The sequence below is a fragment of the Rutidosis leptorrhynchoides genome, chromosome 4 (genome assembly GCF_046630445.1).
Source record: "Rutidosis leptorrhynchoides isolate AG116_Rl617_1_P2 chromosome 4, CSIRO_AGI_Rlap_v1, whole genome shotgun sequence".
Taxonomy (NCBI): Eukaryota; Viridiplantae; Streptophyta; class Magnoliopsida; order Asterales; family Asteraceae; genus Rutidosis; species Rutidosis leptorrhynchoides.
Genome location: NC_092336.1, coordinates 51,950,542 through 51,971,796, shown reverse-complemented (window position 1 = coordinate 51,971,796; position 21,255 = coordinate 51,950,542). Strand labels below are relative to the sequence as shown.

The following is a 21,255-nucleotide window of genomic DNA, read 5'->3' as shown; positions in this document are numbered from 1 at the left end:
CTTTTATTAACTTCACTAACATTTATATTTATGTTATTTAAGTTATATATGGTCGGTTATACCGCCTGAATTATATTTATGTAATCTAACTCTTAACTTCACTAACATTTATATTTATGTTATCTAATATTTATGATTACTTATGCAATTAATCATTATTTATTTCATACATACTAATGTTTATTCTTAAAATTTATTATTTATGCATAATATGTTTATTCTCTTAATCTTCGTATTTATACTAAACGTATTTATACTAAATGTATTTATAGTAATTGTATTTGTACTAATAAAATTCTTTTATTAAAATTATTATTAATACAACGAGTACATAACAGTCGTTAACGTCAACTAACGACGTTACAACGGTCATATATACATAACGTTTGTTAACGTCAACTGACGACGTTACAACGACTATATTTTTCAAATATAAAATAAACATCTCCGTTTTCACATTTTCACAAATCAATCTTCATTTTCTCAGATTACCACTCTCAAAAAGTTTTTTGTAAAGATGATTCACACAAGGATGATTTTTCCTATTGTATTAGTCATACTAACTATCATCATTGTTGCTAATATACCACGGAGTGAACCTATATTCTATCCTGCTCTTGTGATTTTATCATTTGTAATCATGTCATTATTCTGTTGTTTGCTACTTATGAATTTAAAATGATTCTAATTTCATTTTATTATTTGTCTATGAATAGAAGTTGATTATGATTATGATTTATATTGCTCATCTTTTGATAATAGAAAATGTCGAATTTGAAAAGGCTTAAATTTACTCCTTTAGAATCAAGTGGGAACAACTACTTAACATGGGTTATGAATGTAGAAAAACATCTCGAATCAATCGGTATTTTAGAAACCCTGAATGAAAATAACAATTGTTCCGAACAAGAGAAAGTAATAGCAAGTATTTTTCTTAGCAAATATATTAACGAGTCCTTAGAATCTACATATTATATGATTGAAGATCCAAGTGTATTATGAAAAATACTCAAAGATAGATACGATATTAATTATCAAGAAATAATGGTGATCCATGAAAGAATAAAATTGAAGATGTTAATAGACGCTCTTATAAGAATCCCGGAGATTCTTATTAATGATCTGGTAACGTGGATCATCAGTCTAGTATTTCTTGAATACATGAACATCTTGTTTAACTCTACAAATAAGTCCCAAAAGAAAAGAAAACGAGAGTGAATCTGTTGAAAAATCTTGATTAAATAAACCCTGAGCTACCTTGAGACTTGAATGGTTTGAATTTTTCTAAGATACCTACCTTGTTATGTATCACTCATAAATAAATGGTTTTAGACAATAACGCATATGTTTATTAAGTGTTATCTTTTATGTACTTCAGATTGTAACTTGTTTGCAGGTAATATAATTTGATTATCTTGCTGAAATATAACTCATTATTTGCTTATCTTATTTGAAGTTTTAGTATGAATCCTGCTGAAATATAACATCAATTAAATGGTAAAGACCTATGTATTGCAGATAGTGGTAACATACACACTATGATCAAATCTAAGAAATATTTCATTGATTTAAATCAAAATGAAGGAATTATAAATACTATATCAGGTCTTGCAAACTTAATATAAGGAACGAAAAAGGAAAAAATTCATATTACCAAATGGTACGAATTTTCTGATAAACAAAGCGTTTTCTCCCAAATCAAAAAGAAATTTGTTAAGTTTCTCTGATATATATCATAATGGATATGATTATCAGTCAACGATAACCGAAAATGAGAAATATCTATGTAGCACCGAAAAGCGCATATGATGAAAAGCGCGGCGCATATGATTAAAAGCGCATATGATAAAAAGCGCATATGATTAAAAGCGCAGCGCATATGATTAAAAGCGCAAATGAAAAGCACAGCGCATATGATAAAAAGCGCATATGATGAAAAAGCGCAGCGCATATGATTAAAAGCGCAGCGCATATGATTAAAAGTGCATATGGTGAAAAGGATATATGATGAAAAGCGCATATGGTGATTAATGAAAAAGCACATATGGTGATTAATGAAAAGCACGTATGGTGATTAATGGAAAAAAAATATATTGAGAAAAAATCACCAATGTTTCTTGAAAAGAATTCAAGGTTATATATATGGACCAATTTGAAAGGACCCGTCCTAATCCACCTGGACGAAGTCATCAACATTTGGTCCCATTACGATGATCGGCTCCAAGTAATGTCCTTATATTGAGCAAATGCACAGCGGAAGACTTAATTCGTACCTGAGAATAAACATGCTTTAAAGTGTCAACCAAAAGGTTGGTGAGTTCATAGGTTTATCATAACAATCATTTCAATATATTAATAGACCACAAGATTTCATAATCATAAACATAATACACTCGCAAGTGTATGTAAAGCATTCTAAGTGGTTGAGCACTTGGTAACCATACTTAACATTTAATCAACGTCGCATATTTCCTTTATTATGAAATCTCACTACACCGTACCAAGTGTAGTCACCAAAATGAAGTACTGTGCAACTGTTGAATATTGGTCGTCCAGTCCGGTTGGGGTTGTCAGGCCCGATAGATCTATCAACAGGATTCGCGTTTACAATACCCATGTAAATAGTAGTTACCAAGTTACAGGGAAATATGCCAGTGGTACAACTCAACGTAGAATATATTTTTAAGTACTTGTGTCTATTTTGTAAACATTTATAAAAGCAGCGCATGTATTCTCATCCCAAAAATATATATTGCAAAAGCAATTAAAAAGGGAGCAAATGAAACTCACTTTTGCCTTGAAGGTATTTAATTCGACTTGGTCTCCCATAGATATCACGAACCTAACCATATATATAATATATCAACATATTTTCTTTTTAAGTAATCGTTACATATATATATATATATATATACTTTTAATACTTTTAATATTTTCTTAGTCCGTAGTTAGCAGTCCGATGTTAGTGGTCCACAATTAGTTGCTTAAATAAAATAAATAAAGACCCCATCGTATTCGTATTGATCAGAATTAATCTCGACCCATGGTACCATGTTGTCAAATGACGTGTTGCGTACATAAAGTACCGAGTTGTCAAATGACGTGTTGCGTACAATCATGAGGTCTTATGATTAATCTTCTCGTGTTGTTTACGGGTGGTCCTGAAATATATAAAATCAAATCATAAGTAATTATATATAAAATATCATATTAATTAGAAAAGATATGATTAATTTACTTTTTCTCCAAATATTAGCAAAACTAGCTTCGGATACCCAATCTTGTTTTAGTCGTAGTTTCTTCATTACAACTCCGTTTTTGTTGGTTCAACTTGCCACTTCCTTGGATCGAGTCAAATATTAAGAATATGAACTGAAAATACCTTAGTTTGTATTCGAAATCATAGGTTATAGGTCAAACTTTGGTGAAACTTATGAAAGTGATCATTTTCCATCATAAAAACAACATTTAATGATCATTTTTCTAAAAATACTTACACTTTGAGTTAAACCATGAAATTTTTATGTGTTAACATATTCATAAGAAATATCATTTTTCCAGAACATGAACTTCCAATTCAAAGTTCAAGATGGTTTTTAATTATCCAACCCAAAACAGCCCCCGGTTGCACTCCGACGACGTAGATTCAGTTTTTAAGATGTTCTTTGTAAAGCCAAGTTATATCTTGTTAGGTTAGCATATCATTATGATATATTACAGGTTTTGAAGTGTTTTAAAAGTCAAGTTAGAAGGATCTATTTAGTTTGCGAACAAGTTTGAAATCATTCAAACTATGTTCTTGTTGTTAAAATTTTATACCACAAAATAAGATAGCTATATGAATATGAATTGAATAAGATTATAAACAAGGTTACTACCTCAAGTTACTTGGACAAAGTTACTGCAAAAGATAAGAAATAATCTTGGAATCAAAGAGTGGTGGAGTTAGATCAAAAGGTTGGAAGTAAACTTCTTCAAATGGGTGGTTATTTTGATATGTTCTTGAAAGAGTTTTCTTATGGTGTTTAAGGCTTGTAATTGAAGCTAAATGATGGAGAAAATGCTTGGAGATGATCAAGTATGAAGTTAGGAGTATTTTGAGAGAGAAATGAGAGTGTAGGTATGAGAAAATGGAGTGAAGAAATGGTGTTCATTTATAAAAACGTTTTTAGTTTATAAAGAAAGAAAAGGATTCCTAATTTTGTTTTCTTACTAATAATTCATACTACTTGACAAATTCTAGTTACCTCATATCTAGGGCAGTAATAATGTTGATTAGGATGTTGATTTGATGTGTATATACCAATAGTAAATACGTATAGAAGCTGGGTATGATACGGGTACATATACCCTAGATATACGTATAGAAATCTTGAGGAAACGGAACGAGAATTCAAATATAGCTATTTTTTGTGAATATACTTATATTGTTTTATGTATTTAAGTCCTTAAAAAGTGATTAAATACATTATATATACGATACATGTATAAGCATTATAGATTATAAGTATATATATCAAAGAATGTTACGTATAGTTATCGTTTTGAAAACTTAAGTTAGTAGTTTCAAAATATACTTATAACTCATTGTCATTAGTACACAATGAGATGTTAAACCATTCTTAGATCATGTTAAATATATATAAATACATATATATACACAAACGTATAATTATCGTATGTTATATAGTTCGTGATATCATCGGTCATATTGGACGGTCAAACGTTGTGTAAAACTCTTTTCAAAAACACAAGTCTCAACAATTTGGATTGCTTATCATGTTGGTATGGTTTAATTTATGTAAATATTAATCTCATAAGTATAATTTGGTCGGAAAATTCCGGGTCATTACAGTACCTACCCGTTAAAGAAATTTCGTCCCCGAAATTTGATAGAGGTTGTTATGGATAACAATAAGAAGGTTTTCATGACAAATATAAGGTGATAATGGAGTTTTATCATCATTGAGTAATGTAGATAAAACGATTCGATTATGCGAAGAATATAAATGAAACTATCGTAAAAGAGTGAGATGAGTAAAATATATTCGTCTTAACCGATGACGTAGTTATGATTGATTTCCGGGATTTAAGGGATTTAAAGAGAATCTTACGTAATAAGATTTGGTTCTTTGGTGATTAAGGAAATCAGGATCTTCTTTGATTATATGCAATAATCTGTTTCGATTGCTCTGTCGGATATTTCACTATAAATTCATCCCTTCGTTTCCTTATTTTCCATGACTCACACCTTCTATTCTTTCTCCCTTGATTCTTACTTTAAAGCATTCATCAATATGCTCCATCCAGTCCTGATTCTTGATATACTCCTAACTTTTATATCTGTCATTCTTCTTTTTCATCTACCACCAGAAGAATCTATTTACTTCTACTATACTCTTGTGTTTATAGTGTTTCTAATTCTCCCGTGTCTCTATATTGCTATCTGCATCGATATACACGGTTTGTAATTTTGGGGTTATTATCGAAGTTTATATTCTTCATTATTTTTCGAAGCTTCATGCTTTCGTTTTCTCTTCCCGACTTCGAGTCAAGCGAGTAATGGTCCGGAATTCGTAGATATGAAATTCAGAATGAACATAGCTAATGCTCTAAGAATAAAATGGTAATAGAATGATTTTGATTTGTTAAATTACCAGAATACCCTGGAGAAGACCGAGTCATCCAGAAAAATATTCTCTTGATATGTTTAGAGATTAGATAGAATGTAAGAGTCATGTAAATAGCACATGATGACGGTACTGTGAATCATCATGCTTCATTAGAAACTCAGCATGACTTACTGTAATATAATGACGTTGATCAAGTGTCATTATATTATACTAATCCATGCTTCAGTTCCCAACACTACTTCAAAATATTCATATTTTAAACTCGAAGGTTTCAGAATTTAGAAACTAACACAGTTTCTTTTATGTTGCAGATATTATGGGGAGATAAATGATCTCAGATAAGAATAGTTGTGAAAATATCGCCAGAAATATGGAGGATATTTATAATAGAACATACGAGAATATCTTAGAATTTCTAATATCAATGGATGATGAAGAAGATTTGTCTGTGAAGGTTTAGAATGAGAAATAAGATGTTTGCTAACGATTTCAGCAGGCACAGAATCATTTGGATTCTATGAAGGCAAACTTATTCTTTGTGATTTGTCCATGGCTTTCTTCATAGTTTCACATAATCCGCTTTTCGGTACTAAATTTTCTATCGAGCGTTCCTAACACTCCTTTCTTTATCATCAAACTTTTGACCAGTAAGATCATCTACAACATGCTGCTTCGTCAGCATTTTCAAAGTTAACTGATCAGGGTCATCGGTTATCAAACCGAGGTAGTTTCAGGAGAATTGTGTTTTTAGAATGATTAATCGCTGATGGTAATATTGTGGAATATAAAAGGTTCCCCAGTAACAATAAAGAGTACGCATATATATCGCGGTTATAATAAAGTTATTTCGGATGAAAAGTCGGAGTTGACTTGCTGGAGCTGTGACAAAATTAGCTACTTTGGAAAGGGATTGCAAAACGATCTTCGGTAATAACAATGTCAAAGGAACTAGAACAGATACGTGTCAAACGTTTACTCAGTTTCTGAGGGTTTTTCAGGTGCATAACTATATGCATCAATCTTTTCTTCCATAGATGAAGTGCGTTTGGTTTATCCTCTCAATTGAGGTGTTTTTAAGAATCATGATAGATTTGAATGCTGATTGTAATCGTCGAGATACAATGAGGTTTAAGATGAAATCAAGTGGCAATCTTGAAGAAATGTTTAGTTTCATATGTTATAATCAATATTTTAATTCATTTTAATTGTCCAATGTCATTAGTCCACAGTCGATAGTCCACAGTAACAGTCCAATAATTCATATATAGTTTAATATATAATATACAAATTAATTAATACGTGTCGTGACCCGTATACCTCTCAGACTCGATCACAACTCAAACTATATATATTATTGTAGAATCAACCTCAACCCTGTATAGAGAACTCGATCATTACTTCATATAGAGTGTCTATGGTGATTCCAAATAATATATATAGATGCGTCGATATGATATGTCAAAACATTGTATACGTGTCCCGATATTTAAAGTGCGTAAAATAATTACAGAAATTAAAAGACGATAAATAAAAGTGCGATAATTAAATTGCGATAAATAAACTGCGATAAATAAAATGTAATCAGTTAGCTAGGAACAGTTAGCTGGAACAGTTAGCGTGGATTCTTAACAAAAATTTTCATAGTTAATTTGTTTGTTTCTAACAGATTTTATTTTGTCATATGTTTTCTTCATATGCCACTTGTTGAATTCTGGGAAGTCAAAATCCAAATATGAAATTGAATGAAAATGGTTATTCTGCGGTGAACGGATACGTATATCGGTGGTTGTAAGTAGGATAGTAAATGACTATTGAATCAGCTTCGATGAATGTACAATGTAACTTATTAAGATGAAATCTAATTATTCCTCGGGTATTACCTACCCGTTAAAAAAAAATTCACCATTAATATTTTGTACAAAAGAACTTTTAATTACAATCTTTATGAAAACATATATACATATATATTTTCTTCAGATGAAATCATGAATTTAATGAGTTAATATGATATTAATCTCATTTGCTTTTCGGTTTGAGCTAGAATAAGAAATCTCTAAAACTTTTTGAAACCACATATTCTTCGCAGAATATCAATGAAGTTATGGATCAATACTTCATCGATCATTATTATTGGTACTCCTTGGTATCTATGGTGTGTATGATGTTGATGTTTGTGGGACAGATTATGATATCGAGACGTTTACAATACCCATGTAAATAGTAGTTACCAAGCTACATGGAAATATGCCAGTGGTACAACTCAACGTAGAATATATTTTTAAGTACTTGTGTCTATTTTGTAAACATTTATAAAAGCAGCGCATGTATTCTCAGCCCAAAAATATATATTGCAAAAGCAATTAAAAAGGGAGCAAATGAAACTCACTTTTGCCTTGAAGGTATTTAATTCGACTTGGTCTCCCATAGATATCACGAACCTAACCATATATATAATATATCAACATATTTTCTTTTTAAGTAATCGTTACATATATATATATATACTTTTAATACTTTTAATATTTTCTTTGTCCGTAGTTAGCAGTCCGATGTTAGTGGTCCACAATTAGTTGCTTAAATAAAATAAATAAAGACCCCATCGTATTCATATTGATCAGAATTAATCTCGACCCATGGTACCATGTTGTCAAATGACGTGTTGCGTACATAAAGTACCGTGTTGTCAAATGACGTGTTGCGTACAATCATGAGGTCTTATGATTAATCTTCTCGTGTTGTTTACGGGTGGTCCTGAAATATATAAAATCAAATCATAAGTAATTATATATAAAATATCATATTAATTAGAAAAGATATGATTAATTTACTTTTTCTCCAAATATTTTCGTAGCTAAACTAGCTTCAGATACCCAATCTTGTTTTAGTCGTAGTTTCTTCATTACAACTCCGTTTTTGTTGGTTTAACTTGCCACTTCCTTGGATCGAGTCAAATTTTAAGAATATGAACTGAAAATACCTTAGTTTGTATTCGAAATCATAGGTTATAGGTCAAACTTTGGTGAAACTTATGAAAGTGATCATTTTCCATCATAAAAACAACATTTAATGATCATTTTTCTAAAAATACTTACACTTTGAGTTAAACCATGAAATTTTTATGTGTTAACATATTCATAAGAAATATCATTTTTCCAGAACATGAACTTCCAATTCAAAGTTCAAGATGGTTTTTAATTATCCAACCCAAAACAGCCCCCGGTTGCACTCCGACGACGTAGATTCAGTTTTTAAGATGTTCTTTGTAAAACCAAGTTATATATTGTTAGATTAGCATATCATTATGATATATTACAGGTTTTGAAGTGTTTTAAAAGTCAAGTTAGAAGGATCTATTTAGTTTGCGAACAAGTTTGAAATCATTCAAACTATGTTCTTGTTGTTAAAATTTTATACCACAAAATAAGATAGCTATATGAATATGAATTGAATAAGATTATAAACAAGGTTACTACCTCAAGTTACTTGGACAAAGTTACTTCAAAAGATAAGAAATAATCTTGGAATCAAAGAGTGGTGGAGTTAGATCAAAAGGTTGGAAGTAAACTTCTTCAAATGGGTGGTTATTTTGATATGTTCTTGAAAGAGTTTTCTTATGGTGTTTAAGGCTTGTAATTGAAGCTAAATGATGGGGAAAATGCTTGGAGATGATCAAGTATGAAGTTAGGAGTATTTTGAGAGAGAAATGAGAGTGTAGGTATGAGAAAATGGAGTGAAGAAATGGTGTTCATTTATAAAAACGTTTTTAGTTTATAAAGAAAGAAAAGGATTCCTAATTTTGTTTTCTTACTAATAATTCATACTACTTGAGAAATTCTAGTTACCTCATATCTAGGGCAGTAATAATGTTGATTAGGATGTTGATTTGATGTGTATATACCAATAGTAAATACGTATAGAAGCTGGGTATGATACGGGTACATATACCCTAGATATACGTATAGAAATCTTGAGGAAACGGAACGAGAATTCAAATATAGCTATCTTTTGTGAATATACTTATATTGTTTTATGTATTTAAGTCCTTAAAAAGTGATTAAATACATTATATATACGATACATGTATAAGCATTATAGATTATAAGTATATATATCAAAGAATGTTACGTATAGTTATCGTTTTGAAAACTTAAGTTAGTAGTTTCAAAATATACTTATAACTCATTGTCATTAGTACACAATGAGATGTTAAACCATCCTTAGATCATGTTAAATATATATAAATACATATATATACACAAACGTATAATTATCATATGTTATATAGTTCGTGATATCATCGGTCATATTGGACGGTCAAACGTTGTGTAAAACTCTTTTCAAAAACACAAGTCTCAACAATTTGGATTGCTTATCATGTTGGTATGGTTTAATTTATGTAAATATTAATCTCATAAGTATAATTTGGTCGGAAAATTCCGGGTCATTACACAATTCATCCATCATGTGAACCATTTTGATATTTCATGGTTCCAATAGACGCATCTAGCGGATGGTCTCATGTTTGTGTGTTATCAAGCCGTAATATGGCATTTGCAAAATTTCTTGCACAAATTATTAAATTGAGAACACATTATTCTAATTACACCATTAAAAGGATAAGACTTGATAATGCTGGTGAGTTAACATCTCAAGCATTTAATGATTATTATATGTCTACAGGGATTGTTGTTGAACATTGAGTTGCTCATATGCATACACAAAATTGGTTTAGCTGAATCAATAGATAAACGCTTGCAGCTAATAACTAGACAATTGGAAATGAGTACAAAACTCTCAATATTTATATGGAGACATGTAAATTTATATGATGCGACATTAATTCGCATTAAACCAAGTGCAAGTCATAAATATTCTCCATTACCAACTTAATTTTGGTCGAGAGCCAAATATTTTCCATCTTAGAACATTTGGTTGTACAGTGTATTTTTAATTGCACCACCACAACAAATGGTTCTTCAAAGAAGGATGGAAATATATGTTGGATATGAAACATCTTCAATCATAAGATATATTGAATCCATTACGGGTGATGTTTTTACAGCACATTTTGCTGATTGTCCTTATAATGAAAAATTGCTCCCTATATTAGGGAGAAGAAATGAAAAATAAAGAAGAAGATGTTTCATGGTGTGAACATAAATTAATGTATCTTGATCATCGCACAAAAGAATGCGAAATAAAAGTTCAAAAATAATGCATATGCAAGAACTTGCAAATAAATTACCCGATGCATTTACAAATACAAAAAACGAGTGACTAAATCATATATACCAGCAGTAAATGCTTAAGCTAGAATTGAAATTCCAAAAGCTGGCAATAATGTCACTCATGAGTCTTTGCCACGCCAGAAACGTGGGAGACCAATTGGTTCAAATGATAAAAATCTTTGAAAAATAAAATCAGCTAATAATGAGGTAAAAGAAAATGTTCAAGAAGAACCACAAATCAATACTCCTGCAGAGGAGATTGATGATGTCAATACATAATTTTCAATCAATTATGTACATTCAAAAAATATTATGGAACCGAAATGAAATGAAAAATCTTGATGAGATATTTTCATATAATGTTGCATATGATATCATGAATGATGATGATGATCCAGAACCAAAATCTATCATGGAATTTCAAAATAGACATGAATAGGATCATTGAAAAGAAGCAATACGAGCTAAATTTGAATCGCTCAATAAAAAGAAAAGTTTCCGGATCAATAGTTATCACTTTTAAAGATGTGAAACGTATGGGATACAAATGAATTTTAATTAAAAAAAATAAGAAAAATGAACTTACAAGGTCAAGCCAGACTTATAACTCAAGATTTCTCTCAAAGACCAGGAATGGATTATGAGGAAAACTTATCCTTCTGTAATAGATGCAATTACTTTTAGATACTTAATCAACATGGCAGTTTCTTAAAAAATGTATCTCATGGATGTTGTTACTACTTATATATATGGATCACTTAATAGTGATATATATATATATATATATATATATATATATATATATATATATATATATATATATATATATATATATATATATATATATATATATATATATATATATATATATATATATATATATATATATATATACCTAAAGGGTTTAAGGTATCAAAATCATTTAATGAACCAAGGAAATGTATTCCATTAAATCATAAAAGTTTTTATATGGGTTGAAACAATCGGGTCGTATGTGATATACCCGATTAAGTGATTACTTGATAAGCTAAGGGTATACAAATAATCTTATTTGCCCATGTGTTTTCATTAAGAAAATAACATCCGAATATGTGATTATAGCTATTTATGTCGATGATCTTAACATCATAGGTACAAATAAAGAGATTCATGAAATCATTCAACTTCTAAAGAAAGAATTTGAAATAAAAGATCTCGAAAAAACCAAGTATTGCTTTGGTTTACAGATTGAACATATGCCTAATGGTTTACTTGTACATCAAACAAATTATACCAAAAAGGTTTTAAAACGCTTCAATATGGACAATTCAAAACCATTAAGTACTCTTATGGTGGTTAGATCACTCAATGTTCACACTGATCCATTTCGTCCCCGAGAAGAACATGAAGATGTTCTTGGTTCAGAAGTTCCATATCTTAGTGCAATTGGAGCTCTTATGTACCTTACAAATTGTACGAGACCTGACATTTCTTTTGCAGTTAATTTGTTGACAAGGTTCAACTCAACCCCTACAAAAAGACATTGAAATGGGATTCAGCAGATATTTTGATACCCTTGAGGAACTGCTGATTTAAAATTATTTTATTGTAACGCTTCAAAACAAGATTTAGTTGATTATGTATATGCAGGTCATTCATCAAATGCTCATAAAGGTAAATCTCAAACTCGATATGTATTTCTAAATGGAGGTACCACAAAATCATGGCGTTCTTAAAACAAACACTTGTTGCAACTTCATCAAATCATGACGAAGTGATTGCATTATATGAAACTACTCGAAAATGTGTTTGGTTGAGATCAATGACACAAATCATTATTGATTCTTGTGGACTAGAACGCTATAAAACGCCAACAACTATCTTCACCAACAACTATATATGAAGATAATGCAGCTTGCATAATACAAATGAAAGAAGAGTATCAAAAGTGACAGAACAAAATATAAATGCTGACGAGGCGCCAAAGCCATAGACGGTCTTAATGGTCATAAGTTTGATGGAAAAGAATGGTATGTTGGTAAAGCTCAGAAAAGACTAAAAGAGAATAGGAATTGAAACAAAGGTTTGAGCAAACCATGAAGGAGACTGTAGACAAATCACATAGGCTAAACTTGTACATAAAAGATTTAGATGATACAGTTTCAGATGAAAATCTCAGACTCTTCTCATATACTCAAGATCTCGTAAAAGACAACCAGATTGAAATGAGATATGTTCAATCCAGCAAAAACTCTGCCGATCTTTTCACTAAAGCACTTCCAACTGCTATTTTCAGAACGCATGTTCACAATATTGGCATGAGACATGTTAAAAGGATTTAATACCTCATCGATGTCTACTTGAGGGGGAGTCAACTCTATGCTGCACTCTTTTTCCCTTAGCTAAAGTTTTTTCCTACTGGGTTTTCTTTAGCAAGGTTTTTAACGAGGGAGTACTAGTTGATCTCTAATAAAATAAAATTGTCATCCAAGGGGGAATGTTATAAATCTCAAAAGTCAAGCAAGTGGATGACCAACTTATTTCAGCAAATCCATTCACTATTTTCATGTTGAATTTTGAGGCTTTTGTATAGTAACATTAGTACTATAAATATGATGCAAATGTAAGTCTATTGTGTACCAATTTTCATAAAATATCATTCTTACTTCTTCTATACTTTCTCTCTATTATACTTAGCATACTATTATAATTTATATAATAGATTATGCCACTATAGGTAACTATAAACTAACGATATTACAACATATACTATAAATAAATAATACGAGACATACATAATTGTGTGTGTAACTATAAACTAAAGTGGAGAGACATACATGTAACTTGTAATTTAAGTTATCAATGTGAAACACCAATAAAAATAGAATACTCAAAAGTCACATGTCTTCTTTCTATACATCAATTAATAATTTTTCTTAACAAGAACACCAATACATGTTCCAAATTACAGCAACCATCTTGTAAAAAATCCTCACGCAATATTTGAAACCTTCGTTTCAGTATCCAAATAACTCGCTTAAAGTTTGTAAGATCTCAAAAAAAAAAATAATTAATATGCAACATAGGCAAACTAACATTAGGAATGAAGGTTTCCAGTGACGTGGACAAATAATAATAATAATAATAATAATAATAATAATAATAATAATAATAATAATAATAATAATAATAATAATAATAATAACAATAACAATAATAACAATAATAATAATGACTGTATTCGTAGGTAGTTTCGATAAATATTAATGTATTATTTTTCTGGAACATCATGTTTCTATTTAAGAAAAAAAAAACAAAACTCTTTACCAAAGAGCTAGAAAGCAAATTACAAAAGCTTTAAAAGTCAATTCGACCAGCACTTGACAACCATTACCTCTATGATTTGGCAAAAAAATGAGTATAATCTAACTAAATCAAACAAGATATTCTTCTTGGGAGTTGTAGTTGAAGACAACACAGTTTATAGAATTCCACATCCAAATAATAGCGACCACGATAGAAACCGAACACTCAACTGATGAAAGAAGACCAATTGTTGATCCAAATCTTATAGTCTCTACAAGGCTTTAGCAACAAGACAATAGTCTAAAAAATCCACTCCGTGATTGCATAAAGGGCACAAAATCGTGACAAATTCCAAGCCTCGCGAAGATAGATTGAGACGACAAGGAATTTTATCGAGCATATATCTACACAAAAACATATTCACCTCGCAACGAATCAACTTGTGCCAGCTCATAACCATACGTAATAATGGAAGAAGAACCGAATCAAATGTAGAACGTGCATATTTTAATAGATTTAACACAAAAAATACCACCCCAATTTAATGGCCAATGCCAATGATCAGGTGTATTAAACAAACACACCTGGTGCATTCCTTTTCTAATGACTTCAGCAACTCCTCATCACGACTACCAAGTGTGGTTCTAGCATAATGTCACTATTGGAATTGAACTCACAACCTCTTGGTTGAAAGGGTATCTCGGTACCACTAGAACAGTAGCCCTATTGGTAAAATATATATTGCATTAGGTATTATATTCTGATTGTTTGATTGAACTTCCATTTTAAAACTGAAAGTTAAAAATTGTATTCACAAAGATTTTTCAGAACATAGGGATATGTTTAATTGTATGGTTCCTGAATATATTTTATTTTTGAGTAGGAGAATGACTGTCTACATCTTACCACCTCACTTTCGTGGGCTTAGATACTGTTGTTGTATAAAAATATAGTTTAAACAAAAATAATGGTAGATTGAGGTTAGTAACTTAGTAAGTGATTATTAACGAGTTAGTGAGTGGTTATTTACAAGTTACAATAAAGCTTGAAATCCCCAACCTACTCTTAACATACCGCTAAACTATAAGTCATTTGGTACAAGTTATAACAATTAATAATGCATTTCTTAAAAACTATGGGTTTGTTTAGTTATCTAGTTACAACCATATAAAGATCTGAATTAAAATTCTTACAGTCCAACCTAATTAACCAAATTATTATTATTTTATCATAGTCAATAAAAAAAAAATAGAAATTTTTTGTAATTCATCTCCATAAACAACAATCAGATGTGTAGAGGGAAATATTTATTACTCCATATGATTAATCCACTACACTAAAGCACTCATGTGTGGTATTTGTAGAACTAAAGACTTGTAACTGCTTCACTCGAAAAGGGGAATGGGTAAGGCAAACAAACAAGTAAACTCATCACTAGAACTATGATTCCCAGTGCAACATACTTATTATCCGGTTCACTAATTTCTTCTGCAAGTGGAGCAATTGGGCCTCGTTGTAAGAAGAATATTAAAACAACCCAATAAAATGCCACGTCGTCTAGTAAAGAGGAGAGCCCCAACAGAACTATAGAAGCAGCAGAAAAACGAGATGCAGCCTGCAAAAGAAGACGGACCATTTATATTTGTGGTTAATGAGTTTGATGATAGATTATGTTTCGTTATCTGGCAAAGACTACCGAAAGGAACAAGTCAAATGGGTTAAACATGCTGAAAGTTGATCAAAGACTCCTAAATAGTTTTATTCCTTGCTTAGGTTATCATTGTAAGCATAACACTTATTTGACTATTTACAAGAAATACAAATGTACAAAAAGGTGTTCGCAGGGCAAATAAACGCTAAACAATCTGTTTCAAATCCAACCCATTTTGACATGTGACACCACCCACCTGACCTACACTTATTGCAACGAAAAGTAAACGAAAGTCACAAACTACAGAATGGAACCAAGTAACAAACCTTTCATCCTAAGTACTTGTAACTAGTCAACCAGATATAGAAATGGACAAAAAAGTGTTGGACCATTTTAACTGATTCCTTACCAGCCCATTTTGCATTAAAAAGTAAATTAAGGTAAACAAGCAAATAAAGGTATAGGGAAACAAACCTTTCTTCCCCATATTGCAAGAGAAATTCTTCCACCATCTAATTCTCCTGCAGGTATGCTGTTAATTGCGTTTATGAGAAGTCCGGCCCAAGCCCAGATCACCAACGGGTTCAATGATATTGTTGCTCCTTCTTTAAGAGCATCACCAAGAAGTAGCTTTCCTATACAAATTAACAAAATGAACTATTAAATTCACATAAAAACATTATTATATATTTATAATAATAATAATAATAATAATAATTAATTATGTGGCTAAAGAATTAAATGAGATAAGACGTACCTATCCCACCAGCAAGAAATGATTCGTGAAAGACAGCAGTATCAACAATGATCCCGATACCATCCGAAGGTGGAATATAAAATCCTAATAGAAGAAGAATGAGACCTATCGAAAATCCCGCTAATGGTCCGGCTGCTGCAATTTTAAGAAGATCTTCACGGTTTGGGACAATGTTTAAAATCCTTGTGATTCCACCAAACGAGCCTATCTGCCACCAAAATAGACCCTTAGTTGTTTCATATATCTCTTTCTCCGAGTGTTTTTTCACACAAATTTGCTTTACAGTTGGCGGTACTATTGTTTAATCTCCATAGGACCCGTTAACACTATTGTTTAATCTCCATAGGACCCGTTAACGAGCACCTCACACATATAACTATGTATTAGAGTTGAGAATATGTGCAGGTTGGGCAATATGACACATATAACTATGTATTAGAGTTGAGAATATGTGCAGGTTGGGCAATATGTCAAAAGGTGGGTTCTGATATGGATTATAACATCCTTTGTCCAAATAATAATGTTAGTAAATAGTTAGAAACAAGATTAAATAGTTGCATTATTTCAACGCTAACATAAACATGTGACACTTCATCCAAAAAAACATGAACGTATGAATAAATTAACGTGGGAGGTATTTTCCGTTGACAGTAGTATGATACACCTCGACTGATATTTGACCTGCTTTGTTTAAATCTAGTAACTTTTTTTTATCCCTTTTATATAAGATAAAACCTGGAGCAACCAATTCATAGGTAAATGAAAAAATAAAATAAAAAATGGCGGTTCTACTTGGTATAAAACATACAAATTCAGCGTACCTGCCAACTTGGTACAAAATATGGAACCCCAAGTTTAACTCCTGCATTTTTGGCAACTAAAATGTGGCTGACTTCATGTACACCCAAAGAAAGTGCAGTTACAAGAGCTCCAGCAAGCCCATCCTTTAATAACTCAGGATTGTCAAATACGGATCTGGGACAAATCAAAAAACGGGTCAAACAGGCTAAAAAATACCTAAACTGAATGGTTATAACACCCTTTATTGTTTTTCAAAGATGATTTATCATGGTAATGATGTCATTTTTGTCATCAAAATTGACAGATTAGCTATTCCAGTTAAATTTCTAATAAAGGACTACAAATTGTTCGCAGGTCTACCCACCTAACCCGTCATAAGCCATACTAAAAAATGACCCGTTTCAAACGGAACCTGTTATGACCCATTACCAGCAACCTCTAGTAGTCTAGTTCAAGGTAACAGTATTTAAAGAAGTAGACATCAGAATACAAAGGTGGGAAATAAGTTACATACAACAAGTTGGACTGCAATGCCGGGACGTTACGTAATAGTAATGTGAATATCGTAACTAATCCAAAAGCTCCAGCAGCAAACCATTCGGGGACAGCTTCAGAGAATTAAGAAAGAAAGAAAAAAAAAAAAACATGAATATTAGTGTTAAACTTCAACGTTTTCTAGTAGAGTTGTGTACTTTAAAAGACAGAAAATGTATACTTCATAATATCTACATAATACCAGTCGTTTCAGGTTGTAACGTCTTTCTTGGAACCACAACTGCTACAGGTTTATCATCCTCGGGGTTTATCAAAAGGAAAAGCTTATACTGATCCCCGAAAGTCTCCTACACAACACGTAAAAGTAGCATAGTTAACCTTTCTTATGGAGAAAAAATATCGATCTGGGGGTAAAATGGTAAACTAACCAGCAGTCTTTTTTCTATTTTTTTGTAACTCACAGAAGCTTGTCCACGCAAATTTCCTTTGAACAATACTCCACCCTGTAGCATAAAGATTCATAAAATATACTCATTTATTAATAACGTAAATGATTTCCATGTATTCAATTACCTCATATGGCTCCTGACTAGTGATAAAGAAAGTGTCAAATCCAAAAACTTGGTCTTTTAGTATGTCGATAGTTTCCTTTGGGATCATGTATATGTCATTAAGCTGCTGTGGCTGTACAGAGTGATTTAATATATAAATATTAAAGATAAAGAATGGTATGATATGCATAAAAAAGGAAATGACATCAGCGAAATATTCACCTTCACACCTGGCAGGGGTGATCCACTTGCAATCTCTATATTAGGAACCTCCTAATTTGAGAAAAGTAAGTTAATCATATCAATATGAATGACCAATATATGTATATTCTGGCACGATTTATAACTATTGTTGGTGCTAATTGGTTATATTGCAAAATAATTGTGCATGGTTATGAGTTATGTTTAATATCTTAGTTAGTAGTATTAAATAAGGTTTAGTTATAGGTTTATTTAATTAAATGTCAGTTAGTTTTTGTCACTAGGAATTGGTATTTGGTAGGCCTGTTCTCAAGCATTAAAAGATGGCAAATTGAGACGTTAGTAAGTGGGTGGAGTGGTACACCTATTCTTTAGGCAGTAGAGGGGAGCATTACTTTTGTTTAGGCTATATATAGCCAATATCAGTATGCTAATAAAAGAGTAGTTCCATTTGATTACTTCTACTCCGTACTATTATTTTAGTTTTCTGTTCTATACGACAAATACATACAACAACCGTCATATTTTCTTGTACATAGTTTACATTTGAATTAATAAGGGACTTGATCCTACAAGTATATGATAAATACCTCGGTGACTTCGGTCGCTTTAGTTTCAACAACATCTTTATTTAGTAACTTGTTAAGCATCTCCAACTGTGTTTTCTTGCTTTTATCCTAAACAAGAACAATTTTCGATCAGATGATAAAGATAATGAGTAAGCACACAAACTTGATAAATACCTCATTTAGTTCTTGAGCCTTAGAACCATCTAGGAACTTGTTGAGTGATTCCAATTGACTAAGTTGGCTCTTATCCTGATAAGAAATTTTATCACTTGTATATAAGTAACAATTTAACACACGTATATAAAAAGATGATTAGATCGATCAAATGTGGTTACTTTTTCTTTATCATTCCCACTAACAGGAGCGCTAGAGTTCGTTGTTGATTCTGCAATTTCTACCACTTCATGCTCTTCACTTTCCTAGACAACGTGTTAGGAAATAAAGGCTTGAAACTAGACATAAAACGTTTGAAATAATATATCATTCATACATAAGAAAACTCATATTTTGGCCAAATGTGGTTTTATGACTTTAATGACTCGACTCAACAACAACAACAACAATCCCACCAACGGCTTTTATTACTGAACTCGCGTGTTTTAATCATCTTAACCACCCAGATCATGTTCAGATCTCATTAACAATGTTGTCTACGAACCCACCCTAGTGGTCCAGTGGTTCACCCCTTTACACTTGTGTATTGGGATGGGGGTGGGGAGGTCTCAAATTCGAGTCCCTCCCCTTAAAATATCCGTGGGATTTATTACGTGAAATCCGGATTGCCCAGGGGAGGTTTTACCGACCCGTATTTAGAACCATGGTCCGACCCGCCTGGCCCTCGGGATGGTTTAAGGTTCAGATCCGTGTAACGCGGTTCGGGTTTTCGCCCGAAAGCGCGTGCGTGCGTGGCAAATGAGAGTATTCGATGCCAACAACTTGACTTTCAAAAAAAAATGTGTTGTCTACATTGTTATTCTGCTTTCCACAACAAACAGAGAAACCGATGATTACCATGTCACATATGCCCAAAACTAATGTTGCTAACTAATTCAAGAACTTCTCTTTTCTATAAATGACTTTCGATTTTCTACGCGTATATAAGTAGATGACTTGATCACTTTTAAGAGTACTTCAATCACATCAAATATTATAAAACGATTTAGATAAAACTTGAAAATTATCACACAGTCTGTTTCTACTTAACAAATTCACATATTAATCAAGTATATTAAACGTTATACATACATACTTACATAAGTAAACTAAAAGGATTCAAAATATAAGGTGCGTTACTTTATTGTTATCATCATCCGGTGCAGTGTTCGACTCAACCGCTCGGCATTTAACCACTCGGTTTCCACTAATCACTAACCTAAATGTACAATTCACACCATTAAACTTATACTCCAAACACAAAATTCACAAAAATATCACAATAAACACAGACTGAACAAACTTCACCTGGAAATGCATTTCACGGAATAATTAGTCCGTGTGCGACCGTACGATGAAATGAACGGCTGAAATCGAAGGTCACGACTTGAATTACAATGTGATAACGGAACGAAGTTGCCGCGAAAACAAGCCGTTGTGGTCATAATTGCTGTTAAGCTCATGTTAAAGCATCAGACATTGAGATTAATGGTTTGATAGATTAGGGTTTTATGGGAATTGAATTGATACAGTTGAGGGTTTTTTGGGTGTATGGATTGTTAAAGGTGGAGAGGGAAAGGAACGAGATATTTCAAAATCTTATCTTCTTAAAAATATGCAAAAATAGAATAAAAACATACGGAATGTTTTTAAATTAAAATTAAATTGTTAGTTATTATGTACCCGCCTAATTGTACTGGTTTTTAGTGGTGGGCTGGTAGAATCACTGCTATTAAATGACAATAGTTTTTAGTTAGGGCTTAAGCCCATTAAACCTTTTTACTTGTCTGTTCACTAAGGATGCGTTTGTTTGCCTCTTAATATAATGGTTCAGTACTGAATGCTAAATCATTCAGCATTCAATGCGTTTGTTTCTGACCTCTGAATGACATATGATGCTGAATGGTTCAGAATTCAGCTCTGAACCATTC

General features: G+C 31.7%; 1 protein-coding gene across 1 annotated transcript; it reads right to left on the bottom strand.

Annotated features, from left to right (window-relative positions):
- Positions 1-15,248: 15,248 nt before the first annotated feature.
- Positions 15,249-20,926, bottom strand: LOC139839525 (probable zinc metalloprotease EGY2, chloroplastic). Its single transcript, XM_071829606.1, has 14 exons — positions 20,633-20,926; positions 20,465-20,543; positions 19,507-19,590; positions 19,346-19,420; positions 19,193-19,279; positions 18,624-18,674; positions 18,424-18,534; positions 18,279-18,353; positions 18,092-18,197; positions 17,870-17,963; positions 17,376-17,529; positions 16,555-16,762; positions 16,272-16,432; positions 15,249-15,761 (listed from the first exon to the last, which is right to left on the bottom strand). The coding sequence occupies exons 1-14, from the start codon at positions 20,785-20,787 to the stop codon at positions 15,513-15,515; spliced, it is 1,689 nt and encodes a 562-aa protein (XP_071685707.1). The 5' UTR covers positions 20,788-20,926; the 3' UTR covers positions 15,249-15,512.
- Positions 20,927-21,255: the final 329 nt, after the last annotated feature.

Excerpts from the sequence above, each read along its gene's own strand:
- LOC139839525 (XM_071829606.1), bottom strand. The coding sequence starts at position 20,787 with ATGAGCTTAACAGCAATTATGACCACAACGGCTTGTTTTCGCGGCAAC. Across the intron at positions 19,280-19,345 it reads AGGCTCAAGAACTAAATGAG|GATAAAAGCAAGAAAACACA; the intron begins GTATTTATCAAG and ends GTTCTTGTTTAG. Across the intron at positions 15,762-16,271 it reads TTGCAATATGGGGAAGAAAG|GCTGCATCTCGTTTTTCTGC; the intron begins GTTTGTTTCCCT and ends CTTCTTTTGCAG.